Below are 27,335 nucleotides of genomic sequence, written 5' to 3'. Positions count from 1 at the left end.
GACCTTCGGAGGCAGGTGAAAACAGCTGGATCCGTTTCCAGGATACAAACTCATCATCTTTGTACACAGTGAAGAGAAAAAATATGGATCGTCCTTCTACAGCTCAAGCCCCGATAAGTAGTAGCCTTACACAGAGGGTACCAAAGCGAGATATCCTTCCGCAGGAAGAGGGACCTGTTTCCCCGGAGAAAACTCGTCTGCCGACACTATTCATCGGATCCACGTCGGGACGATACACCAGGAAAATATGGAAAAAAGATCGTGACAGTATCAGAACTTTCTTCAGGCAATCGAGAAAAATGTTTTATGGCACTTTTCCCGATAGTGATTGTGCGATAAGATCCATCGACAAATACCTAAAGAAGTTTACCAAAGTTGGCTTCACGCATGTACGTATTATTTACAGCGGTGAGGTGAACAGCCTTGGCAATGATGACAATCGCCTTGTTTTCGACACGGGTAGAGATTTGTCCGTGCGTGGTCTGATCAATTTTGTCCTTGGCAAGGGCATGAGTCTCGATTTGGTGATAGTCAGTCTTCATTCCTTCATCTGGGCCGATGTTTTGGGTCTGAAACTGCATCCTGAACGCTCGTTGACTGTGTACTACCCCGAGTATCTCTTGCCAACAAGTCTTGAAGACTCCAGCGTTGACATGTTTGACAAGACTGGCACGAAAACTCTCAAAACATGGCAATTCTTTAAAGCTACATACAAAACCTGAGGTCGCAAAATTGAGGAACAGAATGTTAAATCTATCTTACTTATAGATAATTCCTTAATTTAGCCTGTACACGACTGAAGACATCCTAGTGTTTTCTAGCATGTCTGCCATGTCAGATGCACAAAGTTCCTGCAGCATTGCATCATTCAAAACGACGTACAGACCGATTTTAGATTGAGTTGTACATACATGCACAAATGAAGAATCAGAATATTTTGCCTCAGAATGCATCGCTGCGCGGTCATAATCTGGACTGCAATGTTTTAACAAGTACATAATTATAAAGACTTCCACTTATCGTAACAATTTTAAATAATGCCGGATCGTGAAAGCTAAGACGTTAGTTTTTAATGCTATCATTCAGCGATATTTTTAACTGACTTCACAGTGTTTAACTTGCAATTGTATTCCGTGTTTAGAAGCCATCCAACAAATTCTAAAGTCGATTCAATCAGGACCTTAGGTGCGACATCTTCACACCCTGAAGTATAAAGATAATCCCTGTTTTGAAACAACTATAAGTTTGCAAGCGCGTTCTGACATGATAGAGTTAAATAGCTAATATATGTATCGTTTTAATTGGATGCACACAGTCTGCTGGGGAAGCGAACCAGTTATATAGAAATGTATTGTATGTTCTAGTATAATTGTAGAATGATAAATTGACATTCGATTAAATTAAGTTAATAGCCAAAGGCTAAAGACCGTAAAAAGTTGTTTTCAGTTCCCGCCATTCATTAGCCCTAGTTTTTGTCACCGATATTGGAGCGATGTATAATGTATTGTCGGTTACAAAGGAAGTGACAAAGCATTTATTTCGCGAGCGATCGCCGCCTACAATAGCTATCGCCAATAATTGCGAAATATGAGAGCCAGTATTGGAAAAATGACATTAATTAGTCACAAAAATGAACCCATGGATATTTTTACTAGTTACCCCATACCAGCGATACCACAGTGCAAAACTAAAAAACTCTTGTCCTTCTACACTGCTTTTCTATTGGGACGAGGAAGCTATAGGGTACCACGTTTTATATTTTTATAACATTGAAAAGATCGTAGGCTGGCTATTTTCTATATGTTTGCCTACTCTGGATATAAGTGAAATAGTTGCAAGCTATAGAACATTACAACTTATATTAGTGTCAACTTCTTTACAGCTAGAGGCTGCGAAACTTTTACTTACACTTTTTAGCAAAGAGAAAAAGTGCCCTTTCTTAAAAATAAAGTTATTTTTCGTGACAAGAAAGCAGAGTAAAAAAAAAGATCTCGGTTTTAACGACTATTTCCCAATAATTGGTGTAGAAGGTAAGTAATGTGAACTCGGCAATCAGACTACACGGTATCGACAACATTGTGCTTTTTAGAATTGTGACCAAAAAAACTAATCATATAAGCAAAAATTGCTTAACTCAAAAACATTTAAAACAACTATTTAAACATTGGTTAATGAATAGAATAGGGTTATCAGTAAGCACTATTCAACAGCCATTTCAAATGGTTATGATAATCACTATTGCATTTGCGCTACATAAGTTGGCTTGTAAACATTCAGGTTTCTGTCCTGGGTCACACAGGAAGCAATGATGTAGGCTGGCTACCAACTAATAATGTTCAAATTTGTAGGTACATAGGCATCTGTGGGTACACAGCCCGTTGGAAATGTTAACAAGTCAACATTACAATATTTCCTAGTTAAAGATTTTTAAAATATACAACAGTGACAGTGATATCATCTCTTACCGCTCTTCTAACATGCTTTGGAGCATTAAGTAATTTGGCCACCTTAACTTCATCATCTCCACCTAATGCTTGTTGTATCAACTGACTAGCAGCATTGAATCGCACCACACTTCCATCCTGGTCATATCCTGAAACATTGCCACTGTCCAAAACATTGCCAACATATTGTACAGCATCATCACTACTCATCATATCCCATAAACCATCACTAGCAATCACTAGAAACTTGTCTTTACTTTCTAAAGTGTGGTGTGCCACGACAGGTTCAGCAGTAAGGTACGGTGGGGTACGATACACTTGTGGAGGAATCACAACCCTGCCATAAACTTTGTTTAAAAATTCCTTATGCATCTGGGCACTCCATTTAAATATGACATCACCAAAGGCCCTGAACGGCATGAGATGCCCAAGCAAGCGGCCATTCCAAATGATTAATTCCTCTCCAGGATGCTCCATTCGTATACGTTCAACCTCTTCATTATTTTGTGCATTTTGATCAAGTGACAAAGAAGTTGCAAGCCATTTTCCATCAGGGGACCTGGACCCAAGAACTGCACGGCAATCTCCTGGCAATAAGACATTTAACATTTACTATATATCATATGAATAAAATACATTAAAGAACCTTTTTTTCTCGTTAAACTGTCATATACATATACTATATTCTGTATTTAACTTTTTTATATTTAATTGACCTTTGCCTTCTTAGCAGTTCCTCCAAATCCAAACTAGTAGTGAAATTGTGTGTAAAAATTTACATTTCATGCTTTTATTTTGTATAGGAAAAAATCAATTTACATACATTGCTGACACTCACAGGGTGCATGCTAACACAGAGTGCAATAATGCATTTCTCTAGAAGCACTGCACTAGACAAATAAAATATCTAGCACATTGGACTAAGAAGCAAGGCATTGTCACATTAAAAATGGTTGGCATAAGCCACATAGAATCTATCCCGGTCAGTTCACTAAGGTATTACATGCAGTACTGTATGTGAAGTTTTGCCCTGATGCACAGCACATTCTTATATTACACCAGAGCTATAAAAGTTCCCTTTTACTTTCTTCTACAGCATATCTTACCTGAATTAGAAACATACAAATCATTATTGTGAATGTAAGCTGTTAAAGCACAAGCACCAGATAAACCCTTCATAATTTTCTCATTGTCATAACCGTTAACCTCAGGCAACGCTTCATAGACAATATCCTCATCGAGTAAGGTATATGCATTTTTCAACTGCTGTTCAACAGTTTGATTGACAGAGTTCACCGTTTCTAGAAATATGTGTGCCTTTGGCCCAAGGATGTCCTTCACATTTTTACTTGACGCTAGATTTTTGTCTAAATGGTTCACCCTAGAAAACGTTTTGTCAAGCACATTTTCAGATTGAAGTGAAAGCGCAGTATAATATGGTAATCTGTTCATGACTTCTTCAGCACATTGCCAGCCGCTGTGCCCATCAAAGACACCAAAAATTAAACCATCTGAAACACGGTACTCTCCATTTCTATCCTCCATGGGATCATTGGATGGCAAATTGTTGCTTTCATAGTGAGAAACAACACCAGAATTCACAGGAATAAACTTCTCGTTTCTCCTTATCTCCACGTGAGGTAGCTTTCGAGATGTCTGAGGATCTCTAGAATTCTTCCACGGTAGGCTAGGACTACTGCTAGATTTGAGGAAACTTGGCACCAGGTAGTGCCACAACAAATTGCTGTACGAGTTACTGTGATAAAATTGATCCTTGCATGTTAACCATACCAAGCCAAACGCAGCAACAACGCCTGCAGCATATGGACGTCTTCTAGCTACTGTAAAACGGGGCATAATGATCTAATTGTGCTTAAAACAAGTCACAAGAACGAAGCCCTTTAGCGAGATTTTTTAGCGCAGTGCGCCATTCCCCCCTTTCGCTATATTTTACATGACGTTTCAGCTTGGCCCGACCAAACGCATCCTCGTTCCCATGGTTGAGTTGATGGGTTGATTGGCAGGTAAAACACCGCAAAGCAAGGTGTTTTACTTCGCCCTGATTGGTACTATTATTGAAACGTCATGAACTAATGAATCTTGATTTCAAATTTTACTATTAATGTTTTTGTACTAAAAATGGCCGATCGGCTAATAACAATGTCTTACACAAACCGAGATTAGTCGTCTGTCGGAGAGTAGTAGCCCTGAACACACACTTAACATTAATAGTAACGTAGGTCTGTTTTGTGTGTTCAGGCTAGTCGGAGCGCAATGTGCTACGCATCCTGCGCCGTATCCAGCAATGTCTGTGGGGTGCCGTGAACGTCAAAGAGGACGTGAAAATACGGAGTAAATGGCGTGCTGCGTCAATATATGACACAATATGGATATGCCAGGGATGCTACTGGTATTCGTCATTTTCACGTCCTTTTGACGTTCACGTGACGTTCACCATCATCGTACTCATTGACTGGAAAACGAAAGAGTTTCTGCATAGAAATTATATAATTACTCAAAATTCTATTCCTCCGTTTGGTACCGGCCTCCCACAGCAGTCTAGAACCCTCTCCGGCCTTAATCACCACACGCATGTTAAACTTCTATTTGCTAGTATGTAACCTCCATGATAAATGTCACCCAAACCAATTATTAAATATATGCATTCACGATGATCGAGATAGCAAGAAAACAATAGGGATGGAGGAATGCATTTGGTTTGACGAAACAACTTCGGCATTGCGTGATGGCAAGCTATCCATATTACAGTAAGATGTTTTATGACGTCTGTGCGGCATCCTATTAAAGAGAACTTAAAATCGACCCTTATTATGGATAAAGATGCAAAAAATAAATACAGATACTAGTTGAGCAAGCATCATAATGACACAACCAAAATCACAAATTCATTAGCTGTCTTTTGCCGGGTGGAAGGGTTCAGAAATCAGACCGGTACTCAAAACAATCATGATCAAGCGACGAGTCCTGTGCCAATTTAGCAAATGCATATAATATTAAACACAAACAAAACCTGGCGTTACACCCCAAAATATTTCATTTTGCACAAATTCATGCCAGTAATGAGTCACGCAAATTTGACTGGTACCGTGTAAAATGGGTCAAGACCAGTATAATAAATGATAAATTAAACAATAAACGCTGTGTCATTATTTGAATGCCGTAACATGAAGCACAAAGGAAAGCTTGAATTAGACCCCAGTACAATTTATTGTTGCACTGTCATGGTGTGCTTGCATGACAGAGCTAGGCAAGGCTGTGCTACATACGTCATAATGACGTCAGTATACTGGTGACGTTCAATTAATCAAATGCTTATATTACTGTAGTTCCTGCTTATCTCTTTAAGTAGCAGTGAACATGAGCATTTTAGCATTGTAAATAACTAGCAACACAACGCAACACCTGCGGCAATAGTTCTGGAGACTTTCCTTGGTGAATATGTCGGTGCGTACAGTATTTGTGATCGGCGCTAGTGGTAATGTCGGTAAAGCCACGGTGAAGGCCCTCTCTGCAAACCACGGAGGGTCTCTTGACATTCGAGCTGGTGTACGAAATCCCGAGAAAGCGTCCGACTTGGATTCCCTTCTTTCAGTTACGGTCGTGCGAGCTGAGATGGGGAAACGCGATGAGCTCGTTGAAATCTTTCAAGGAGTCGACGTATTGTTTATTGTTGTTCCAGGAGCTCCTGATCGCGTGGAGTTGACACGTATAACAGCCGAGGCTGCAAGAGATGCACGAGTGAAGCATATTCTCACCATAGGAGCGTTTGGTAAACCTAACTTGGCACTTACTAGACAAATGCGGGAGATTGAGAATATCATAACCAATCTTGGTCCAAACTATACAATCCTTCGCTTACCCTGGTTCATGGACAACTTTTTTGGCTTCAAAGATACCATACAGAAATTCTCAGCGATCTATGACAGTATAGACCCAAGCAAACGTTTTCCCACCGTTTGTATGGATGACCTAGGTTAGCCGCAGCAACCCTTATGGCCACTGCTTCTAAAAGGAACGCACACGAGGAATACAGTATGGTAAGCGACAGACACACGTTCCATGACATCGTGAAAGCGTTCAGCGATGCCCTTGGTAAAGACATCACGTACACCCAGCAATCGTACGAGGAAGCCAAAGCAGCGTGGTTACAGATGGGAGCTGTTTCTGAGCAGCAAATTGATGGCTTGATTGAGTACTGGAAAGCAGTAAATGCTGGTGAATACGAGAAGGGAGATAATGATAGTGATTTCACGGCTATCACAGGAAAACAACCAACCAATATAGCCGCATGGGTTCAACGATATGCTAACGTGTTTAAATGAATACTTGGTTTGGCTGAGTACAAAGCCGATGATGGCATTAATAACGTTTCAAATTGGTATTTGAGGTTGTGCTCTCCTGACTTGCAATTCACTAGCTACGTAGATGGCCGTAGGCTAAATTTTAGATTTGCATTAATAATTATAGATATTCTTGTCTATTTTACAGTGTGATTTTTAGGGTGTTTTTGGTACGTATAAATAAATTTGCCATGTATATGGTTCACCTTAATGTGTTTATGAGATTAATATAATGGCTGGAGTAGCATCACTTGCAAAACTGTTATGCTCCACTGGATCCAGTTACATTTGCACGACACTTGTGAAAGTGTTTGCGTTTCTATTACTAAAATTATCATATTTCATAAATCATACCCAAGCCCCTTCGGTCGGAATCTTCCAGGGGGGGGAGAAGAGAATAGCATACCCGGTGTTAAGCTGGTTTTCCACTTGCGATATTTTTTGCGCGAAGAGACTTTATTCTTTTGTGTTTTGGCAATTCATTCTAGCTGGTTGCAATTGACAGCTCTGAATAAAAATATAATCGCGCGAAAATTATCGAGAATTCATTGGCCCAATTATACAGGGTGTATCAACCCCGATACTACGTATACTTTGTAGCGTATATATATGTTAAGCATGACAGCAACGACAGCATTGCGCGTAAATTATGATTAAAGAACGTTAAACTGCTTTCCTTTTCGTAGGGCTTTTAATCCATAGAGATTTTTTCGGCAAACCTTAAACGTGTGCGATGCTAGAACGAATCTAATGAAGCAATATGCATATTTTATCTGAAACTTCTTTCGACGAAGAATACCATAAAAATTGAAACGCTGTGATGAATACAATTTTATTAAGTTGTCAACTTAAAATGCATCAACGTGCTAAATTATTTATGGTACGGGTGAAACCCTAATGTTTGCATATGCCTTGTTCGTTGACAATTCCGTGTCATGAACTTAATTATTCTTGGTTATAGAAGAAAAATACAGAAGCTGTTACACCACACAGCAACAAAACAACCATGTTCCTTTGAAAACTTGCAGCATTATGACCCAGAATTCACCGGTCACCTTCTACCAATACCTTGCAACATTAATTCCCTAAACCCAAAACTTCTGAGACAGTCCATCAATATAAGCAAATATACTTTAGTACGTAAATTCTTTCCACGCATAGGAATGTCTTCAAATTTTTACAATCAATAACAACTTCGACCAAACATTATGTCTTCGTGTGTCCTAACTCGTCTAATACCAATGGCCAATGAAAGGTCGCTAAAACCTAATCTGCATGTTGGCAAACAGGACCAGCATTTCACAAACTGCACAGATGTTGAAATTGTGTACATTCAATAAGAGCATACTAAACACTGCCAGCTGTTTCCAGGTTTTCACATTGAAATAATGACCACGGACCGGCGAAGTGTAAGAAACCACGTGTACACAACATTGCCACTAAAAACACGCCTGTTTGTAGGCAATACCAAAAAAAATACGCCTAGGAAACCCCGCCATTGGCTGAACTTGGGGATGATTCGATCCCACCCTCGCTGGTACTGCTCGAACGACGAGATCTTTGGGTAACAACTGTTGTTTTCATCATTTCGTTAAGAACCAGTTGAGAAGCACACCACACTGCGGTTCGACAGCCACGGGTTTTCACAGATAGATCTCGCACGGACGAAATAAGAGAGATGATGTCTACATGAAAATTAAGGAGAATACATGTACCTTAGCCATCGCGAATACCTTAGGCTACCACATGCATGTATGTGAACACATCAGTTTATCATGTATTGCTCAGGTTATCAATTTCTCAAGCTAGCATGAGCACCCTAGTCCATCATCCTGAACTTACTATGCATGAGCACCCAGACTCATAAAAACCCCAATATATCATGATTATCAATATGTACAGATGAACCTCAAGTCTATCACGAACACCCCAGTCTATATAGCTACATGTATAGACACCTCATTTTACCAGTTTGCCATGTCTACCATGAATATACTAGTCCTTAAATTGAGTTATGGCATTTTTGTATTAGGTACAGGATTAAGCATGAGAAGAACTCTCACCTCTTCCATCAGGCGAGCGCATACCAGTCACACTCTTATGCCTTCCAGTAGCTACATTGATCTCATCCTTACGAGACGACTGCAACCGACGTATACACGCCATCATATCATCCACACTTTCACTTATATTTATGTTTAAAGGAGAATGTCTGATACGCTCGATTCTTCCAACAAGAGCTTCGACCTAAATAAACGCATTTTTAAAGATTGGTGAATTGCAACAAAATATTTCAGGTGACTGAATACCTTTAAAATTGTTGATGTCATATATAGAAGTTGTCGATTTGTTGATGAAAGGGAAATTGTTATTAATTACCATCAGAAGGTGCACATGGCTGAAATGTGCATCTAGTTTTCTGCACTACTAAAATACACACTGAACAGGTTACGGGGAAACTCTGAAAGATACAGTTTATACCCCAATCACCCCATCCATATTTGCCAACATTTATTATTGAAGGTGTGGTTGTACCTTTGCATGTTCCTTTTGTACATCAATTAAAAGTTTGTCGACACGGGATGGACTGTGATGTAATCGCCCAGTGGATACGTTGACACAACCTGATGAAACTCTTCTTGTTGGCCAGAATTTGCTGATATCAACTTCCGCCTGAAAATGATAAACTTTGTTCAACGGTTTGATAAGCAAACACACAATCGTATGAACTGTACGTGACAACAATGGCAGGTTACAGGATAATTTAAACTGAATATAAACACAAATCTGTTTATCGTCCTTAATTTAAAAACAGCATCCATCCGCCTTCAAAGCAACTGGCCACAGCTCTTTTAATAACTGTCGATTTCAAAGTTTGAAGAACATTATTATCGCGATTTTTTTCTTTATTTAGCTAAAAACTGAAGTCTTTCTCAAGTGAACAGGGCACTAAGGGCAGTTCTACTGCTGTCCTCTTTCTTTACTCTAACTTTCCGAAAGCCACCCCCGCTTCCCAATTTCTTTTTCTTGTTCATTTGCAACCCATGCCATTGTAATTTACTATTAGCCTAAAGTTGTCTTTAGTTGTGAGCTGTAAGTTGACCTTACCCAAGTTACTACAATGATGGCCTTACCCAAGTTACTACAATGATGCTGGGCTCTAATTTAATCATACTTAATTCACCTGCAACCCTTGCCATTGTAATTTACTATTAGCCTAAAGTTGTCCTTAGTTGGGAGCTGTAAGTCGAATTTACCCAAGTTACTACAATGGCACTGGGCTCTTATTTATAATCATACTTAAGATTACATTTCTCGGCGTGAAAATCGCTCGTGAATATAGCATTTTTAGGTAATAACATTTAGAATTATTAACCACTGCGCCTAAAAACAAACTTGAACATACCTTGCGGCGTTCCTTTTCAAGATGCCTGAGTTGTTCATAACACTGATCGATCCTTATGTGGAGTTCATTGCTTGGATTGTGTTTCGGATACGAGGAACCCGTGAGACTTTCCTTCCCACGACCTATCCACGAATCATCGTCGGATTTACAGGAAATGGATCTTTGAAAGGGTATAGGCTTGCCCTGGTAATCCGTCATTTCGCATCCTTTCCACGAGGTGCAGTATCCGTTCTTGAGCTGTTGCGTCTCACCCTCTCCCTTTTCATAGCCGCTACCCAACTGTCCATTCTGTGGCCATGAACCACTGAGACACACCAGACCTACAGATGGATGCGCTGGCGATACCCTGCTGAAGTCAAACGATCCTCCCTGATCTACGAGCTCACCACGACGAGCGTTTTCGGAGTCGCTCAAATGCGTCCAATCGTCATGAACGGTGGGCGAGCAGTACTGCGGATTGAAGAAGCTACCGTTTCCAAGACTTTCAACCGAGGATGACATTTGCGGTGAAGGAAGGCTTTCATAACCGTTGATGAAAGGAGTGCCATTTTCGCTTCTTCCCAAATACGCCACGGGAGATGATGAGGGAGATTGGATGACCCAGCCATGTGGTGGTACGGGACTCGGGGAGGTAATTGGGGTGTTTAAGGAATTGTTGTGGTTTACATCAGCGTTGTTTTGCCAAATATGCTCACCGGGAAATGACGAAGATTGATGTTCAGGCTTAGAGGTATAATCTGGTGATGGTTGAGGACTTGGAGATGGCCAAGATAGGGAGGATTCGCTAGGCCTGGATGACACAAAAGTAATATAATAAACAATTGCAGAACATTTTTAATGAGGCTTGTGTATGTAGTAGGTAATGGTTGCCCCTTTTCCCTGAACTGTTCTGTTGAAAATTTATGGTGTACTGAATTTTCAGGAGAAAACCATTATAGTATATTAAAAAATGTGAATAAATAAAAAAATAGTATTGAGACGCACCTTGTAGGGTCGACTGTGAGTGGTAAGAATGTTTCAGCTGAAGAAGTGTTGCTTTCTTCAAGGTTAAAAATGGTCTCATCATCAAGAACCTTGGAAAGCAGGTGTAATGCAATGTGTTGTGACGGAGGACCAGCAGGACCATATACACTCTCGCCATTCACTATTTTTTCATCCATAATTTGGACGTCAGCAAGATTCTCTGTGATTTCTTGCTCACTTGTTTTAACATCTGCATTCTTTTTTCAAATGAACAATTTCAAAAATCAATAACCATTACAAAGAAAGAGAAGGTTGCAATAGAAAGAGCATACAAGTCTTTCATGTTCACAATAAGAATCACACAAGGCATAAAATAATACATAAGGTAAATTTAGATTTAAAATATAAAATTGACAGTTAACAACATGACTGTGTGCAATGTTTTGTCAAAAAAAATCACCTAAAATAAGAGTGTGAAATATATACGAGGAAGAAAAATAATGGAAAACAAAGCAAAGATAAAATGAATTTGCACCACATTGCATACTTTTACTGCGCTAAATGTGATTCACAAATTAGAGGGCATTTACTGAATAACTATTAAGACAAAAATAGGCAGGTGCTTTTATAATACTGACAGGCTTCATTTCAAAAATAAGAACACAGGATATGTGTGGATGGAACAAAAAGGATTAGTAATAGTATATATAGATTTTCCTAATAACAAATATCCATGCATATTTCAAATTGATGGTAGTATCAATCAGACTTGAATTTAAGAAATGATCTTTCCCCCCAAGGATTAAGATAGCCAGGCAGTGACACCGTACAATAGGCATTTCAGGTATATTGTATAAAGTATCTGCAAATTGTAATCCTATATAGGATATATATAGCATATTGCATGCCTCAAAAGATACTCATGAGGATAATTTGAGATCAATAGTTTTCTTTGGAAACACAAAAATTGGAACATATGATTTGAAAGTTTGATACCTAAGCCTACACGATCATGGGTCAAATATTGGTATCCACGACTTTATAAAGACAACTAATTTGCTGAAACATTCCTGAAAAGCACAATTAATTAATACATATAGCCCTAAAATATTACAACTGAATGCAAAGTTCAATTGCTCTTACTCCCGTTTTCTGGCTAAATTTACCCTTTACTATGTATGGTATCAAAGTTATTTACATACTATGCTCTTTCAAGTGAGTTACTAGAGTATTTGGTAAGTGTTAATTTGAGACATGCACAGCTGTTTCATGGTGACATAAAATACCTATATATAAAGTGTACAAACAAATTGCCATGTGTAAAGTAACTTGAAAAAGACATAACAAGAACATATACTATGTAAACAAAGTCTTACAACCTCTAGGGTAAATTATACAAAGGATTATATCAGATAACACCATGACATTGACTGCCATTAAATAGTAAACAGTAAACAATAAAATCAAATTTCATTATATTCAGTTATCAGACCATTAAAGTGGTTTTAACATATTGCTTCGTATGAAAGAATTTTCATGTAAAATGGCTGCGAATTAAATATATTGAATAATTACTAGTTTAAAACCCTGATTCTCAATGCATGCAAGACAATGTGTATATTACATTAATACCGTAGTAAAACTTCGAACAGAAAGTTCCCGTCAAACTAAATTAGATTTAACGTAAAACGTGATAACATTTCTAACGAGAAGAAACTAATTATACTTTACCCCAAAACAGAAGCTGGGAGACACGACTATATTTTCTAAATATGCTCAGTGAAACAACAAACTGAAGCTGTGAACGAGGTAAAACGCGATTTAATATTTGGAAGCAAAATTTCTGAGATCGTGATATATTTATTCTTATTAGACCAAAACAACACAATAAAACCCATAAATGTTTACCTGTGCCAAGTAGCTGTTCAATTTCTCTGGTGTACTTAAGTTCCACTTCGGCACAAATGGCTGAGCAGAAGGATTTGGTATAAACTAGACAATTTAGACAACAATATTTATAAAACTTTCGCTTTTATACATAATAACATTACCAAAGAAAGCAGCCGTTCTTTCGACACTATTATCCGCGAAGTCCACGGCAAGAGTACTGAGTTTTCGGGCCGACATGAAACAAGTTATTCTGTTATTTGTATATACAGAATAATAGATTTGTGCATGTATGCTTTCCAGGCTGAGTCCCAGTACAAAACCAGATACAAACCTTCGATTCTGAGTCGCCTGTTCGCGGTGAATAGGTTTTAGAACTAACTTTTTCTATTCTCTCATTTTGGCCCATCTCATTGTGGGCGGAAAACGCCATTATATTTCCATCCCGGCATTATTATTGCTTGTTGTATTTTGTGATCAAGCTTTTGTAAAGGAAATTCTCGTCGATCGAAAACTGTTTTCAGCGATGTTGCGTCACTGAAGGCCTGGAGCGAACCAATAGAAATCATGAGAAGTATCCACTGAGAAATTATCACGGCTACTGAGATCACGGCTCAGAAAAACTAAGATGTACACATACACTGAATGTGGAAGTGCTCTTTTTATCAGTTATATTTTTATCAGTTATACATGCAGTGTATCAAAAAATTTCAACACGCTATTGTAAGTGAACCATTGAGTCTATAAACGAAATTTTTACACATTCGGAGAGATCAGGCTCTTAGCTATTGGATGATATGTTTTTGAAACCAAATGGTCAAAAAGCTATATGAGGCGGATACAAAATTTTACTTAGAATTGCATATTTTTACCTTCGTCCTTTGCGAGTTTTAACTGAAACCATTGAAATTCAAGCAGCGACATGTTTGTGATTTTTCTATTGTTATCCCCTGCTTTAATTACGCTCGGCCTCAGAGGTGCCGGAAAATACGCGCGATTCTGACCAACATTTTTATTGAGCCTCGTATTTTCTCATTTTTACCCCATGAGCAAAAACATGTCATTGATCTTTCCGAATGTGAAACAATTTCGCTCATGGATTGAGACATTAAATAGTTCTTGAATACTAGCCCGCCGAATTCGGATTTTTTATACACCTGGTACATGTATGTATCGAGTTTGTAAATTTGTATTCTCAAAGTCATTATCAAGCCAATGTAAAATAAGTTTGAAATATCGCCGGAGCATGTAATTTCATTATGATTGTCTGCTGAAGGTTATTCAACGGATACGAAGATCAGATAAAAATCGTTTCAAAGGTTGTAAATTTCACTTCGAGATATTTCGTCTCTGAAACGGAGCTGAAAGCCTTTATGTTTGTAAAGCCTTGGCGGACATCCGGCAATATTCACTTTTGTTTCTCCGGTATAACGGCAAAAATTAATATTAACCGAACAATAACCTTAATTAGTGCCAAAAAAAACACATGAATACTTCCGATCATAAGACAAATTCGCAAATTGGACACACAGCCATATTTTTACTCATCATCCGCATTCTATCCCTTGATCCGCATTTTATCCTCTCATCCGCATTTTAACCCCTCATCCGCATTTTATCCTCAAACCCGCATTTTATCCCCTCATCCGCATTTTCCTATCCGCATTTTTTCATCCGCATTTTTTCATTCGCGAATGCGCGAAACGGATCCTTCCATCCAAGGTTTGATTGAACAGGTCAAATTTGCTCTCTAATTGCGCAATGTCCTTATCCAGCATGTCGATTATCTAAAATATAACGTAGATAGATATAAGAGTAACGTGTCGATTATCTAAACCGCAAAATAGATAGATAATAGAGCAACCAATGAATCAGCTTACACCGTTCAGGGGGGGCCACTATAATATATACCTAAGATTATTGCACTACGTACGTTAATTTTCCCTTATTACCAACAATTAACGCTCTCTGTATAGCAGCACATGCAGGCACCTTTCACACTGTAATGACTATATCGAACTTGTCACGTAATTATTCCTTGTTGTTTAGAGTAGTTTAATCATATTTGTTCCTTCACAGTTTTCGATTTATTTAACAGTTATCGATTTGCTGGAAAATCTGGATTATAACAGCCGGGATATAGAATACAAAAGATCGTTACTGAAACTCGTTGCAGTTAAATGTTATTAAAATCCCCGGTGAACACTGGACATATAATACAATAACGGATATATATAGGTCTAGACGTAAACTAATCTCACTAGCAAAAATTCAAATTCAATATACTTAATTAACTGACATATTTGCATGCAGGTTTTGTGCATGGACATGTGTGAATTAGCCATTTTCCAAACGAGCAGGGTACTGGGTGTTGTCGCGAACTGCAAAGCACCTATGGACTGTTTGGAGGGACAAATTATTTCAGAGTTATATTTCCTGTCCCTCCAAACAGTCCATAGTCATAGATGCAGCGGTTCGCGACTAGACCCAGTGTCCTGATCGATTGGAAAATGGCTAATTGTTATATATTGTTCGAATACCAATCTAATTTGAAATAAGTTTCTAAATGCATGCGAACGACAAACCACATTGCAATATAATTCACCAGCTATAAAGGAACCAGGACCCAGTCTCTTTAATATATTCACAGCAACTGGCCAGCCCCCTTGGCATGATCGGTACTTATATTTTAAAAGATTGTTAAATGCATTCTTCAGTTTATAATATGACGTCATATAATACTGTTTCAAAAAGATCGCAGCGCGTACAGCATAGTGCATTGTCAATATCAACGTCATCCGTCGAATAAATGCATGTGGTCGAATATTACAGCAGACCTCTCAAGTCCGGGAGACTCCCGGTATTAAGCTAATTCTCCCGGCCTCCCGGTAAACATTCATACTCTCCCGGTAAATCGGTAATAAAGGCTCAGAAGCAATTTCGTTTTAATTTAGTCTTGTCGTCTAACAAATTTAGTGAAAACGTTATATAAATTATAGATAACATTTGACAAGTTTTACGCACGAGGTCGTTCAGCCTTGTGTGGCCGGGAAAATTTCGACTTCGTGTAAATCACTGAGTACTGTGTCTGTAAATCTGTTCAATTTGATTGCAACTGGGGATATCGAGGGATATAACCATGAAAAATACTTTGGACATGCGTTTAGGGATTTTAGGGATAATTTGGGATGGCTGAATTGATGGCGTAACACGTTTTTTTAAGTACTTCAATCACTGTGTGAACCTCCAGGTTTTTTCTAAAAAATTCAGGTTTTGTGTGTTCCTAGAAATCAAATGTCAAGGTTTTTAGTCTGCTGGGGTTGAGAGGTCTGTTACAGGTCTATGATAAGTTTATAATCTAATCCAAAGCATGCTCACAAATATTTGAAACCGCTCAGTTATATATTGTTATTGATTGATATAATAGCATTTATATTCCGTGCGACCGCATCAAGAACTTTAAATTCACAAATTACGTACCTATAAAACTATTACTTACACAAACTATGCATGATTCGCATGATATGACATCAGGCTTTTTACTACCGCGTAATTTTGTTTCGTAATTTAGTAACAGGGTTTTTAACAAGTTAGAACTGCATCGTCTGCATGGTTTTACATCTTTCATCTTTTAACAGGGTTTTACATAGCCGCCATCTTGGTATACCACGTACTCAAACTGCGCGATCATGCTTATGCATGACCTTCTAAAAGAATAATACGAAGCGCCGAATAAAATTAAAATGCCCAGAACTTTTATTTCTAAAAACTACAAACACTTTGATTACAATTACTTTCTTAAGCTAATTACACGCAAAATTAGCTGAACTAATGTCACACATAATAATAAACTTCAACTTCAGTGGGAGTGAAATAGTAACTACCAGCCAATAGTGCTTTGGTATTACTGTTGCCATAACCGTAGCCAGATGGAGGACGGTAGGTGTGACCAAAATTTGAATATGAATTTCTGTTCTTGTTAGCATTGCTTGAGATATATATATCATGTCCGCCACCAAACGTTGGTCCATATGACGGGTTTGTGTAAATTGCATTGCTGCTGTATCTGTAGACGTCTGATCTGAATGGACTCAAGTTGTATTTGTTGCGCAGGGAGAAAACGTAGCTGCTCGAGCTTGATCGGTAACTACCACTGGACCCTAAAATTACAGATAAGTTCCGATTACCGCGAGGTTTGGTAGTCCATGGTAAAGAATATTAATATAAGCTGGGCTAATTCCAACTGTGGGTGTTGACCTATATAGATTAATTTTGAATTACGGTGCTTTCGCTGTTCAACGTCCTCGAGTAGCATTCCTCGACTCATGTCTGATCAGGAAGCAGAAATCAGAATATGCCATATGGAATGATGGAGTTAAAATATCGTAAATTCATCTAAAACCACCCTGTCAAGGTGCCTTCCTTGTTCCAGTACCTCGATCGTAATTATAACATAGCCTAAATGCCTAATGTATATGAATTAGCATTCTTTTATACTGAACTTACCACCCCAATAATAAGGTGAGTATCCACCGAAGATGTAATTCCCAACTTTAACCAAAGTGATTGTTTTCCCTCTATAGTCACATCGCGAATGAAACACATGAGAATCCCAGCCATCCAGTGAAGCTCTCCAACAGCATCTTAGATTATTAAACGAAAACCATGCTTTTAACTGCTTAAGAAAACTTTCAGGTTGACCATTCAGGACTGTGGAAGCCAAAATATAACCTAAGAGCAAATAATATTATATGCATTTGGACCCTGTTCACCCTATATACCGGCAAAATTTGAAAACGGTACGAAATTCTGTACAAAATTATGTAGTTATTTTCCGGAATCATCGACAGTTATTGCCTTCAGCCTTGAACACTTTACTTACGTGAGTGTATTAATGTACTTACGTGAGTGTATTTTGTTATTCAAGGTTTTATTGAAACTGTCGAATTTACTCTCCAATTTCGCAATATCTTTATCCAATATTTTGATTATCTACAATCAAAATTTGTGTAGAAATTCTCAATTGAACATCATTAACTAAATGATAAAATATCAAAAATAATTTTCCAAATTTACAGTTTTTTGTAGTTTAATTTTATGTTTATTGTGTGTGATATATGAATATGCCATTGGAACATGCAACACTAAACATGCATCTACTAGCTCATGCAGCCTATATATATAAATAGCTATCTGTATCTTCAGGTATCAAATTATAGGTGCATGCGCTATATATGCTCCTGCATGCATGGATATCATAAAAAGCATCCCAACCTTCTTTTCCTCAGCCAACGCGTTTAATTTATTATCGCCTTGAACGTAAAGTTTGTTGTTGTCTTTCCTGTACACTATCATTCCTTCGACACTTGGTATTTTCTTTGCTGTTGCATTGTCCGGAACAACCAACATCTAAGAAAAACAAAAGTAAATATTATATTCTGAGTTAGGCCCTATATACTTGGACTACATATATATAACCTGCCTTTCTCATGGCTTTAGTTCGATACAATATAAACTAACTTACTCCTTCGTAGTAAAGAGCCTTGCCTTTCGCACAGCGTCCCTGTTAATTAAGAAAACGCACAAGACAGTAATGAGTAATCATTACAGCAGTGAATAGTTACTTGCATGCACATACAGCCAATTGCAAACACTCGCTATTATTCGGCAGCTTCGACTAGAACTGGATTCTAAACTAAATGGATTCAAAATCATTCATGCTGATTTAACGCGAGAAAATCATAATGTTTTGTCATACTTTAACATATTAAATAAAACATAATATTATATGACTAGAATATTTCATTGATCCATCAACTAAAATCAAGCATTCTGATTGGTTCCTGCATGAGCAGTCGGTAACCAACAGTACGGACCGGCCAGGTTTCTCTTAACCGTTTTTAGTCATATAATAAATAGTTTATTGACTGAGCTTGTTCGGTCCGTACAGGAGGAAAAGCAAAGCGAAAAAAGAACTCGACCAGTATCCTCCTGTATGGACCTCTCGCTCAGTCAATAACATATATACAAATCGTAAACAACTAGATGCATGATAACATTTTCGCGATCGATTTGACAGACTCTTAACACTGCATGCATGTGTAGCTATATTTGAGCGACAAACCTTCTTTGGTAATTCATTTCCACCGAGAAGTTTGTACCACACAGAAGCGCCATTTTCGATCACTTTGTAGTCCATGCATGCATTTAGTCCACAGTTTTGTCGGAAGAACAGATCTCACCCAGAACCAAGTGTATACAGTTTCTCGGACTGTTCCACCACTTTCGTGAATCACATTCTTTGAAGCAATAGTTCTTCGTTCCATTCTTTGGTCCGTAGCATCCGCAACACTGTGCAAATGTATGAAATTGAAAAAGCTGAATATGTTGTGCATAATAATACTATACATATATCGGGAACTAAGAGGGAGAGTGGGAGCAAAAAATCTATATCTATACTGCTTTTAATATATACATGCACTTCATGTATGATCCCGAGGGAGATAGTGAGTTTTTGTACTAACAGTTAAGTGTTTTGTTATATAGGAACAAAAACATACATGTTACACAACAATTTCATGTAAAAAAAGCCACTTTACTTTGTTATGACAAGAAACGGGCAACAATTTTTCACTTGTTTCCCTGGCGGGAAACATTGCATTTATTTATATTCATGTGACTACGAATGAACCAATCACATTTAAAATACACAGCACCTATACAACAATTTCGGTTATAAACTCTCCAGTAAAACACTACAGATTTGCAAGTGAGTACATACACATTTTACGGTGTTGACTTGACGATCGTTAAAGAAGAACTTTAGCTACATCTTAGTGGTCTTACATCATGAGATGAGAGACGCTGCTTTTGAGAGAGATTGAAATGAAGTGCTTCATGAAATGTTAAATGGACAAACCTGGCCATTGTCGCAACCAATGAAAGCGGTCGCTCCGTAATTTATTCCGGAAATCCTGTTCTTTGTGCTGTAGCTATAAAACAAGACGCGAGTGTAATTGTGTAAAGAATACATAAGTAAAATTGTAATAAAAACAAACAATGCACGATTGCACACTTACTTAATAAGGGGAATATTATAATATATAAGTGGTGTATGATTTGCACTGAATGCGCTGTCTACCGCATTGCTATGTAACTCTTATAAAAACATCCAAGTCATTAGGCGTAACCAGGACATAAACTTTGAAGGAGAGGCAAGCGCAATAAAGGGGCTTCGTGCACCATCCCTTCATATAAAAGGAATAGATCAAATTAGATCATTTATCAACTATATATATTTGTTGAAAGTCCGACTTCTTAATAGACCTTTTCGATAATTATATACGACACAACATTATCATTAAAATTTAGAACCACCGTAAATTAGATGGATTCGAGTTTACTCTCACAATTTGGCTATGTGCAAAAATACAAAACATCCTTCTTCAACACATGCATGAAAAAGAATTTTTCATTTTCACAAATAAGTATGAAAGTATGCCATAACGCGGGAACGAGGCTCGCGGTCTTGGCCCCTGAGCCTCGTTCTCATGTTATGGCTTATTTCCAGAATTTATTGGTCAAAATAAAAATCTTTTACATGCATGTGTTGAAGAAGGATGTTTTGCATCTTTGTACGTGGTTCGTGAGAGTGAAACTTGAAATCCATTTCATTTAAGGTGGTTCTAAATTTAAAACGTTGTGATGTTAAAATGTTGTGAGGTAATTAATGTGACGTAAAGGTCTATTCGCACATATGTAAGTATAAAAAATGTTTTACCTGAATGCCCCAGAGTAGTCGGTTTGAAGAGGAAATTTGTGATGAAAAGCAAATCCCCAGCGACATGGCCTTTGCAAGCAATAATTCATCCTAGCCTGATATAGAATAATCCGTGCTTTATTTTTTTGCTTAAATCATCATTCAAAATCTCAACGTGCTGGAAAGAGGAATTGATGTGAACTATCCCAAAACAAAGTATTCAAATTAACTAAAAAATTTGGTTATACCTTTCGGAAGGTTTGTATGCATGCAATAGGAATTGTGAGTTCACACACTGAAAGTATACGGATGATGATTTGATCGTCGAAAATACTAAAAATGCATGCGCGTTTATTTGACTTGCAACAACAACTAAGTCTAAGACTACGCACCCATCCAAATTGTGTCTTTGCGTTATGAGCCACGCCAAATTTCGAGCAACGAAAGTTTCGCGTTACGACGGTATCGGTTAATAAATTTTTCACAAACTGTACGTCTCCTATTCCTGGCGACGATTTCTTACATCCTCCTTTATTTATGATCATCAAATTCTTAAGTGCTCGTGGTTTTCGAAGTCTATAGTACCTGCATGAAGAAAACCATATAGAAGTTATACATCAATATCACAATATATGTATAAACTACCATCAGTGCAATATATATAACTTTTAATACGTATAAATGTTTTTCGAGCTCAACTTAACCTTTCATACAAATTTACTTCACTGCAGATTATCAAAAATATGTGCTTGAAATATTGCTGATCTTATTAACAATATGTTACAGGGAAATGTTTGCGATAAGTAATGTATAAAACGATATAACTTATATAAGTGATAGTGAGATAAATAAAATATAGTATAGTAAGATAAATAATATATTAATTTCTTCCTGTAAATATTCGAGTTTGCATTCAGTTTGCATTCGAGATGCAATAATTTTTCATTTAATTATAGATGGTATGGGAAAATTCCCACATACCAATGTGCCTTTGTTGCCTCAAATTTTTCCTGACTTGAAACTTGAACTCTAAAATCAATGATTGGTGCATTGCCCAATGAGCTTATCCAATGAGGATCGCCAAATGGTTCAACTGGAGTGTTGCTGGAAGGAACAGTCCAGGTAATCGATGTATTCTTGCGGCCAACCAAATAGAAACCCCCTCCGTCGGTAGTCATGTCACAATAAACCTTTCAATATATAAATGCATGTAATTTAAATATTAATGTTTCATCATACTTCAGTAAAGTCGAAGTTCACACAAGCTTTCGATTGACTCGGTACACTTTCCAGCTGTATCACAATCGTTTTATAAAATTATGGCCGGATGATATTTAATATACTATCCAAAATGTTATCATAATTGTCCCAAAATTCCGGCGTCTTCAGTAAAATCTATCAGGAAAAGCTATACTTCTATACTCTGCCGACAACTTATTGACATAAGTAGCTATACTATACAAATCCGAATTAAAAAGAACTGAATTATCCGTGATCGTTACCAAACTGTCGGACTTGCATCTGTACTGTTTATTTAGTGTATTTTAAGTAAAGTACATACTTTTCTTGGTATTTTGTACCCAAGTGTGATCCAGTAAAAACCATCTTTAGCCTTCGGGTCTTTGTTCAATATGCTGGTGCAGTCGTAGGCTGGACTGAAAAATTCACCTGTTGGACTAGATCCTATAATGAAGGTACTAAATTTTATGACAGTTAAAATACTAGTGAAGCTGCATAACTTCAGCTAATAAATATATTTAATAAAACTTATTTTTATATTTTGTATAAGCAATATAGTGTATTACTCGTAAACATACGTTAAGATTTAGTTATAAATGTTGTGAACGAGATGATTCCAGTTTGATTCATAATATTGTATATATAAAATTTATACCATCCAATGTTCTCCATCCAAAAATTCCATCGTCGTTTGTGCAGATCAGGAGTTTATGTTTCTTTTGTCGATCTCGAACCACCATAACCTGACCATTGTTCTTACTTGAACATAATCCAGGATTGTTTCCCCTGAGTTTCTTGATCTTCTTGAAAAATAATAAAGAGATCATGGTACAAAATTAACTTTTAACGGATACCTTACAATGCATATAAAAATCCATGCATGCATGCATTCATTCATGTATACGTAAAAATAATACATCGAAAGGGTATAGAATCAGAAATACAAATTTGGAATGTATATGCATGGTTAATGCAAAATAAGAAAATGTAAAAGCTAAGGACAACAAGTCTATATTATATTTACCGCGCTAACAAAAGTTGTTAAAATCACCAGCAAGAATACCGAAAAGATTAACCAAGTCTTCATGTTGTCTTCCCTTCAGCAAGGCAACCTGCAATGACTCTAAGGATTTCATTCTCCTTATTTGTAATGGCTGTTAAAGACAGGAGCTGAAACGAAGACAGAAGACGATTCCTACAATAATAGCGGCTAAATTTCATTCGATTTCATTAACATGCATGAACAACATTCAATTAAGCGCGGTATTAATTCACACCAGGATGAAAGAGATGCTCATGCAGTGCATTATAATACTTAATTCACCGGGAGTTTTAATCCTATGAGAGAATAATACATGGATTTGCGGAAATATGCAATTTATTTCGAGTGTTGAGAATGATATCGAAGGAGTGAGCACAGTGAACGAGTGAGTCATCTTTCTCAACACGTAACGAGAAATAAATTCCATATTTCCAAGCATCCATGTATTATTGTGTTTACTATATAATAAAAAACTGGGCTTTTTGAACAGTTTTTTATCCCCCTTCCTGATTCCAGATCGGTTGATCAAACACGATAATCGCACATGTGTTATTATCATGAATATATCGCACATGCGTTATTGTCGCTTTTCATATCAAACTCTCGCTATACAAATAGTCTATATCGCGTTACAAGCGAGGATACCCCCAGCAGTGCGCAATACAAACTCGTCCAAAATAAGCGCTTTTTCTGTTCGTGTGCCTTAGAAACTGAAGCCATCTTTCACTTACACACGGATTATTAAATTTAGACCTATGCCGCACATTCTTTATTGTTTTTGGTAAAGATTCGTCGTATCCCAGAGTCGGACTTTGGGGGTTGAATGTTGCGGGCTATATAAGAATATTGGTCAAAAATCGCCGTTTAGAGCGGAAGTTGCGGGAAAACTCCTCGTACTGCTTCCACTATACAATATTTCTTTTCCTTACATTCGGAATTGAAATCTACATGTTTTGGCGCGTATTTTGATATGAATTTCGTACATATTCAACGCGAATTAGCTTCGGACCGATGGCCATGAACTGTAGGTATTTTGCGACATTGGTCGGCATTTGCATATGTTGTTCACACATTAATGCAGTCTCTGCTGTTGGTGATGTGAACACAATCAGAATGGAGGCCCGCTGTTTACCAGTTACGAGATAAGCAGGCAAGAGAATTTTATATTTTCACCTTGTATGCTTTAATATAGTACTGGGGCCGGTTGTATCAAGCCCGTTTAGCTTAAACGGTGGATAAGTTCAAAATAGAAAGCAAGCCTGCCGTTTTATTCAACAAGCAAACAAAATGTTTTTGACCTTAATACAAAGATACTGTTTACAACTACATATTCAGTGCATAATATTCAAGGTGACTCATTCAAGAGAGATGTAAGAGTGTTATTTAATTTTGACTTATCCACCGTTTAAGCTAAACGGGCTTGATACAACCGGCCCCTGTTTAATACCACAGTTGTGTATATTTTGCGTCGGCGCGCAATAAATAGCGTCGGCAATAGCCTACGCTGCTGCAGTACACATTAATGATTTTCTTATTGATATATTGTGTATATATTATACATATAATATGCTGGAATAAGGGACATTAATATCGTTCACATCGGCTACCTGCGCGTGTAAGGGCGAATTTTAATCAAAAGGTTTTATTGTTATTGTTATTATCGGCTCTATCGTCTATATTGACGCGGCGGCCAAAACACGAGGCTTTTCATGCTGAAGAAACGGGAAATATATTAACTTTGCCATAGCCCATTGGGTCGCCATTCATCAAAACGCGAATCGTATCCTTTAAAATGCGTACGAACACGTTTATATTCTTGATCAATCTTTTTGATCTCAACTTCGTAAAGGTTATTGTCTTTCGCCTCCCGTTTAAATGATTTTTTCCACATCGAACCGCAAATTCGTGGACAAAACGTTGAGGTTTGCATAATGTGCGCTTTGGTCTAGACACCATATTGTTTTACAAGGCGCGCATTTTGTAATAGAAAAAAACTGGACACTAGTTTGAGCAAATGTTCACCTCAATAGAGAAAGAGTTTGATATGTCAAAATTGCGGATTCGTCAATAAAACACTGCATATTATATAATAAATATCAATAATCGCTGTGAGGTCAGTTAATTTTACTGATAAATATTTGTAAACTAAGTGGGTTTGAAGTTGTTGATCAAAATTATGCCAGCACAAGGCATATATCATATATACCATGTATATATATACCAAATGCTTGTTGTCTTAGGGGGGGGGGAGTGAATAGGTGTCTGCAAATCCGTTTATCCGCAAAAAAATGTTTGCCAAATCCGCAAATCCGAAAATATTTTGGTTAGAATCCGGATCCGCTGAAAAATTTTCGATCATACACGTGACTCATGCAGAGAGGCAAATAAGTAGTTCGAATGTTATGTATTTTTAGTTTATCATATGATAGGTGAGGTGATCAATATAAGTTTTATCACCCGATGTTCATGATCACAAATTGTCACGAGTGAGCCGACGCAGCGAACGACCGCGCGCCGCAATCTTGAATTTTTGCAACGGGACAGAAAGTGATATCAGTGACAAAAAATCACAGGGTATCCCTATCTGCCCCATCTAAACAAAATCCATAATCCGTAGAAAATAACAACGTAAATCCATAATCCGATACCACACGGCTGCTAAATCCGTAATCCGTAATATTTTTAGGATCCGAAAATCCCGCAAAATAGCGCGGTTAATCCAAAATCCGAGCAAGTTATTGGTCTGAATCCGTCGATCCGTAAACCTATTCATCCCCTCCCCCCCCCTCCTTAGATATATAAGGTGCATGTATTATCATATATATATATTCAGGTATAATTAAGCGCGAAGCGTTCGAGGGGCGTGTTCCTATATACATGCAGCAGCCTAATAACGTTTTTGGGTAGGTGGACCTGTCTGCCTTTTCTTACATATGCATTATTTCATGGGAATTAATTTGGCCTATGTTATTAAAATATTATTGTTGGTATTAAATTTGCGACGCCGAAATATTTCAGCAATGCTAAATCCATTCCTTCAAACGACGAAAGATATTTTTAAAAACATAATAATATAGTGTTTTATGGGGCGGAGGTGGTAATAAAATGTTCAACTGTACGTAGTTTATATTTCATAAACTCCTATAGGACCTGTTGCAACATGATTGTGTGAATTTCAACCTGCATGTATGCATCATGGATCGGCTGTCTAGCTGTTTTATTATTATAACACATATTGCTTGATAGCGGTATCCTGGAAAAATGGGCTGGTATATATATACATATATATACACTTGCCTATAATAGTGGTATCGACACAGGTGGATATATTTTTAAATGAAAGGGGATTCAAATCATTATATATCCATTGTACATGCTACAACATGTAACTGTGTATATATATAGTATAAGATCGGAGACCTTGTATGATCGCATAGGTATCATGCACAACATCGTATTATCATATAGAATAATTTAGTTAATTAGATTGCCGGAAAATCTGGATTATAACAGCCGGGATATAGAATACAAAAGGTCGATGCTGAAACTCATTGCAGTAATATGTTATTAAAATACCCGGTGAACACTGGACATATAATACAATGACGGATATAGGTCTAGACGTAAACTAATTTAACTAGCAAAGATTCAAATTCAATATACTTATAATTAACTGACATATTTGTATGCAGGTGTTGTGCATGGACATGTGTGAATTTTCAAACGAGCACTCTATGGACTGTTTGGAGAGACTTTCTTTTATTTCAGACTTATATTTCCTGTCCCTCCAAACAGTCCATAGATACTGCGGTTCAAGACCCAATGCACTGCTCGTTTGGGAAATGGCTAATTGTTCTATATAGTTCGAACACCAAATTAACTTGAAATAAGTTTCTAAATGCATGCAGACGACAAACCATTGCAATATAATTCACCAGCTATAAAGGAACCTAGTCTTTTTAATATATATTCACAGTAACCAGCCCACTTTGCATGATCGGTACTTTACTTTTATATTTTAAAAAATGGTTAAATGCATTCTTCAGTATATAATACTGACGTCATATAATACTGTTTCAGAAACCACTCGTCAGTGCTTGTGTTGAAAAAATCGCAGCGCGTACAGCATAGTGTATTGTCAATATCAACGTCATCCGTCGAATAACTGCATGTGGTCGAATATAACAGGTCTATACTGAATAAGTTTATAATCCAAATCCAAAGCAAGCTCACA

General features: G+C 37.4%; 5 protein-coding genes across 5 annotated transcripts; 1 reads left to right on the top strand and 4 right to left on the bottom strand.

Annotated features, from left to right (window-relative positions):
• Positions 1-1,806: 1,806 nt before the first annotated feature.
• Positions 1,807-4,375, bottom strand: LOC114526334 (pyruvate dehydrogenase [acetyl-transferring]-phosphatase 1, mitochondrial-like). The gene is made up of 2 exons (XM_028547917.1): positions 3,551-4,375; positions 1,807-3,031 (listed from the first exon to the last, which is right to left on the bottom strand). Exons 1-2 carry the CDS (start codon positions 4,299-4,301, stop codon positions 2,418-2,420), a joined length of 1,365 nt encoding a protein of 454 aa, XP_028403718.1. The 5' UTR covers positions 4,302-4,375; the 3' UTR covers positions 1,807-2,417.
• A 1,528-nt stretch (positions 4,376-5,903) lies between these two features.
• On the top strand, positions 5,904-6,443 carry LOC114526501 (NAD(P)H azoreductase-like). The gene has a single exon (XM_028548117.1). It carries the CDS (start codon positions 5,904-5,906, stop codon positions 6,441-6,443), a length of 540 nt encoding a protein of 179 aa, XP_028403918.1.
• A 1,180-nt stretch (positions 6,444-7,623) lies between these two features.
• On the bottom strand, positions 7,624-13,562 carry LOC114526424. The gene is made up of 7 exons (XM_028548021.1): positions 13,396-13,562; positions 13,083-13,166; positions 11,196-11,431; positions 10,212-11,001; positions 9,341-9,478; positions 8,869-9,052; positions 7,624-8,490 (listed from the first exon to the last, which is right to left on the bottom strand). Exons 1-7 carry the CDS (start codon positions 13,492-13,494, stop codon positions 8,288-8,290), a joined length of 1,734 nt encoding a protein of 577 aa, XP_028403822.1. The 5' UTR covers positions 13,495-13,562; the 3' UTR covers positions 7,624-8,287.
• A 3,287-nt stretch (positions 13,563-16,849) lies between these two features.
• On the bottom strand, positions 16,850-19,311 carry LOC114526446. Its single transcript, XM_028548047.1, has 6 exons — positions 19,186-19,311; positions 18,586-18,624; positions 18,336-18,470; positions 17,966-18,053; positions 17,568-17,792; positions 16,850-17,221 (listed from the first exon to the last, which is right to left on the bottom strand). Exons 1-6 carry the CDS (start codon positions 19,258-19,260, stop codon positions 16,896-16,898), a joined length of 888 nt encoding a protein of 295 aa, XP_028403848.1. The 5' UTR covers positions 19,261-19,311; the 3' UTR covers positions 16,850-16,895.
• On the bottom strand, positions 19,269-22,823 carry LOC114526500. Its single transcript, XM_028548116.1, has 7 exons — positions 22,715-22,823; positions 22,382-22,503; positions 21,802-22,010; positions 21,213-21,405; positions 20,842-20,936; positions 19,981-20,053; positions 19,269-19,412 (listed from the first exon to the last, which is right to left on the bottom strand). Exons 1-7 carry the CDS (start codon positions 22,797-22,799, stop codon positions 19,269-19,271), a joined length of 921 nt encoding a protein of 306 aa, XP_028403917.1. The 5' UTR covers positions 22,800-22,823.
• Positions 22,824-27,335: the final 4,512 nt, after the last annotated feature.

This window comes from Dendronephthya gigantea, unplaced genomic scaffold (genome assembly GCF_004324835.1).
Source record: "Dendronephthya gigantea isolate DGI-Jeju-01 unplaced genomic scaffold, DenGig_1.0 000038F, whole genome shotgun sequence".
Lineage (NCBI taxonomy): Eukaryota > Metazoa > Cnidaria > Anthozoa > Malacalcyonacea > Nephtheidae > Dendronephthya > Dendronephthya gigantea.
The sequence above is the reverse complement of the archived record's forward strand: the minus strand, read 5'-3'. Positions and strand labels throughout refer to the sequence as shown.

Bases quoted from the DNA above. Each gene is read 5' to 3' on its own strand.
- LOC114526334 (XM_028547917.1), bottom strand. From the start codon at position 4,301: ATGCCCCGTTTTACAGTAGCTAGAAGACGTCCATATGCTGCAGGCGTT. The intron at 3,032-3,550 runs GTAAGATATGCT...TCTTATTGCCAG, and splicing joins TTTGTATGTTTCTAATTCAG to GAGATTGCCGTGCAGTTCTT.
- LOC114526501 (XM_028548117.1), top strand. From the start codon at position 5,904: ATGTCGGTGCGTACAGTATTTGTGATCGGCGCTAGTGGTAATGTCGGT.
- LOC114526424 (XM_028548021.1), bottom strand. From the start codon at position 13,494: ATGGCGTTTTCCGCCCACAATGAGATGGGCCAAAATGAGAGAATAGAA. The intron at 11,002-11,195 runs GTGCGTCTCAAT...TGTGTCATCCAG, and splicing joins CTCACAGTCGACCCTACAAG to GCCTAGCGAATCCTCCCTAT. The intron at 9,479-10,211 runs GTATGTTCAAGT...TATCATTTTCAG, and splicing joins TTGAAAAGGAACGCCGCAAG to GCGGAAGTTGATATCAGCAA.
- LOC114526446 (XM_028548047.1), bottom strand. From the start codon at position 19,260: ATGGACTACAAAGTGATCGAAAATGGCGCTTCTGTGTGGTACAAACTT. The intron at 18,471-18,585 runs GTAAGTTAGTTT...TGTTTTTCTTAG, and splicing joins AGGCTCTTTACTACGAAGGA to ATGTTGGTTGTTCCGGACAA. The intron at 18,054-18,335 runs GTTGGGATGCTT...TTTTGATTGTAG, and splicing joins CGTTGGCTGAGGAAAAGAAG to ATAATCAAAATATTGGATAA.
- LOC114526500 (XM_028548116.1), bottom strand. From the start codon at position 22,799: ATGGTGGTTCGAGATCGACAAAAGAAACATAAACTCCTGATCTGCACA. The intron at 22,504-22,714 runs GTATAAATTTTA...CCTTCATTATAG, and splicing joins TGGATGGAGAACATTGGATG to GATCTAGTCCAACAGGTGAA. The intron at 19,413-19,980 runs GTTTGTCCATTT...ACATTTGCACAG, and splicing joins TTGGTTGCGACAATGGCCAG to TGTTGCGGATGCTACGGACC.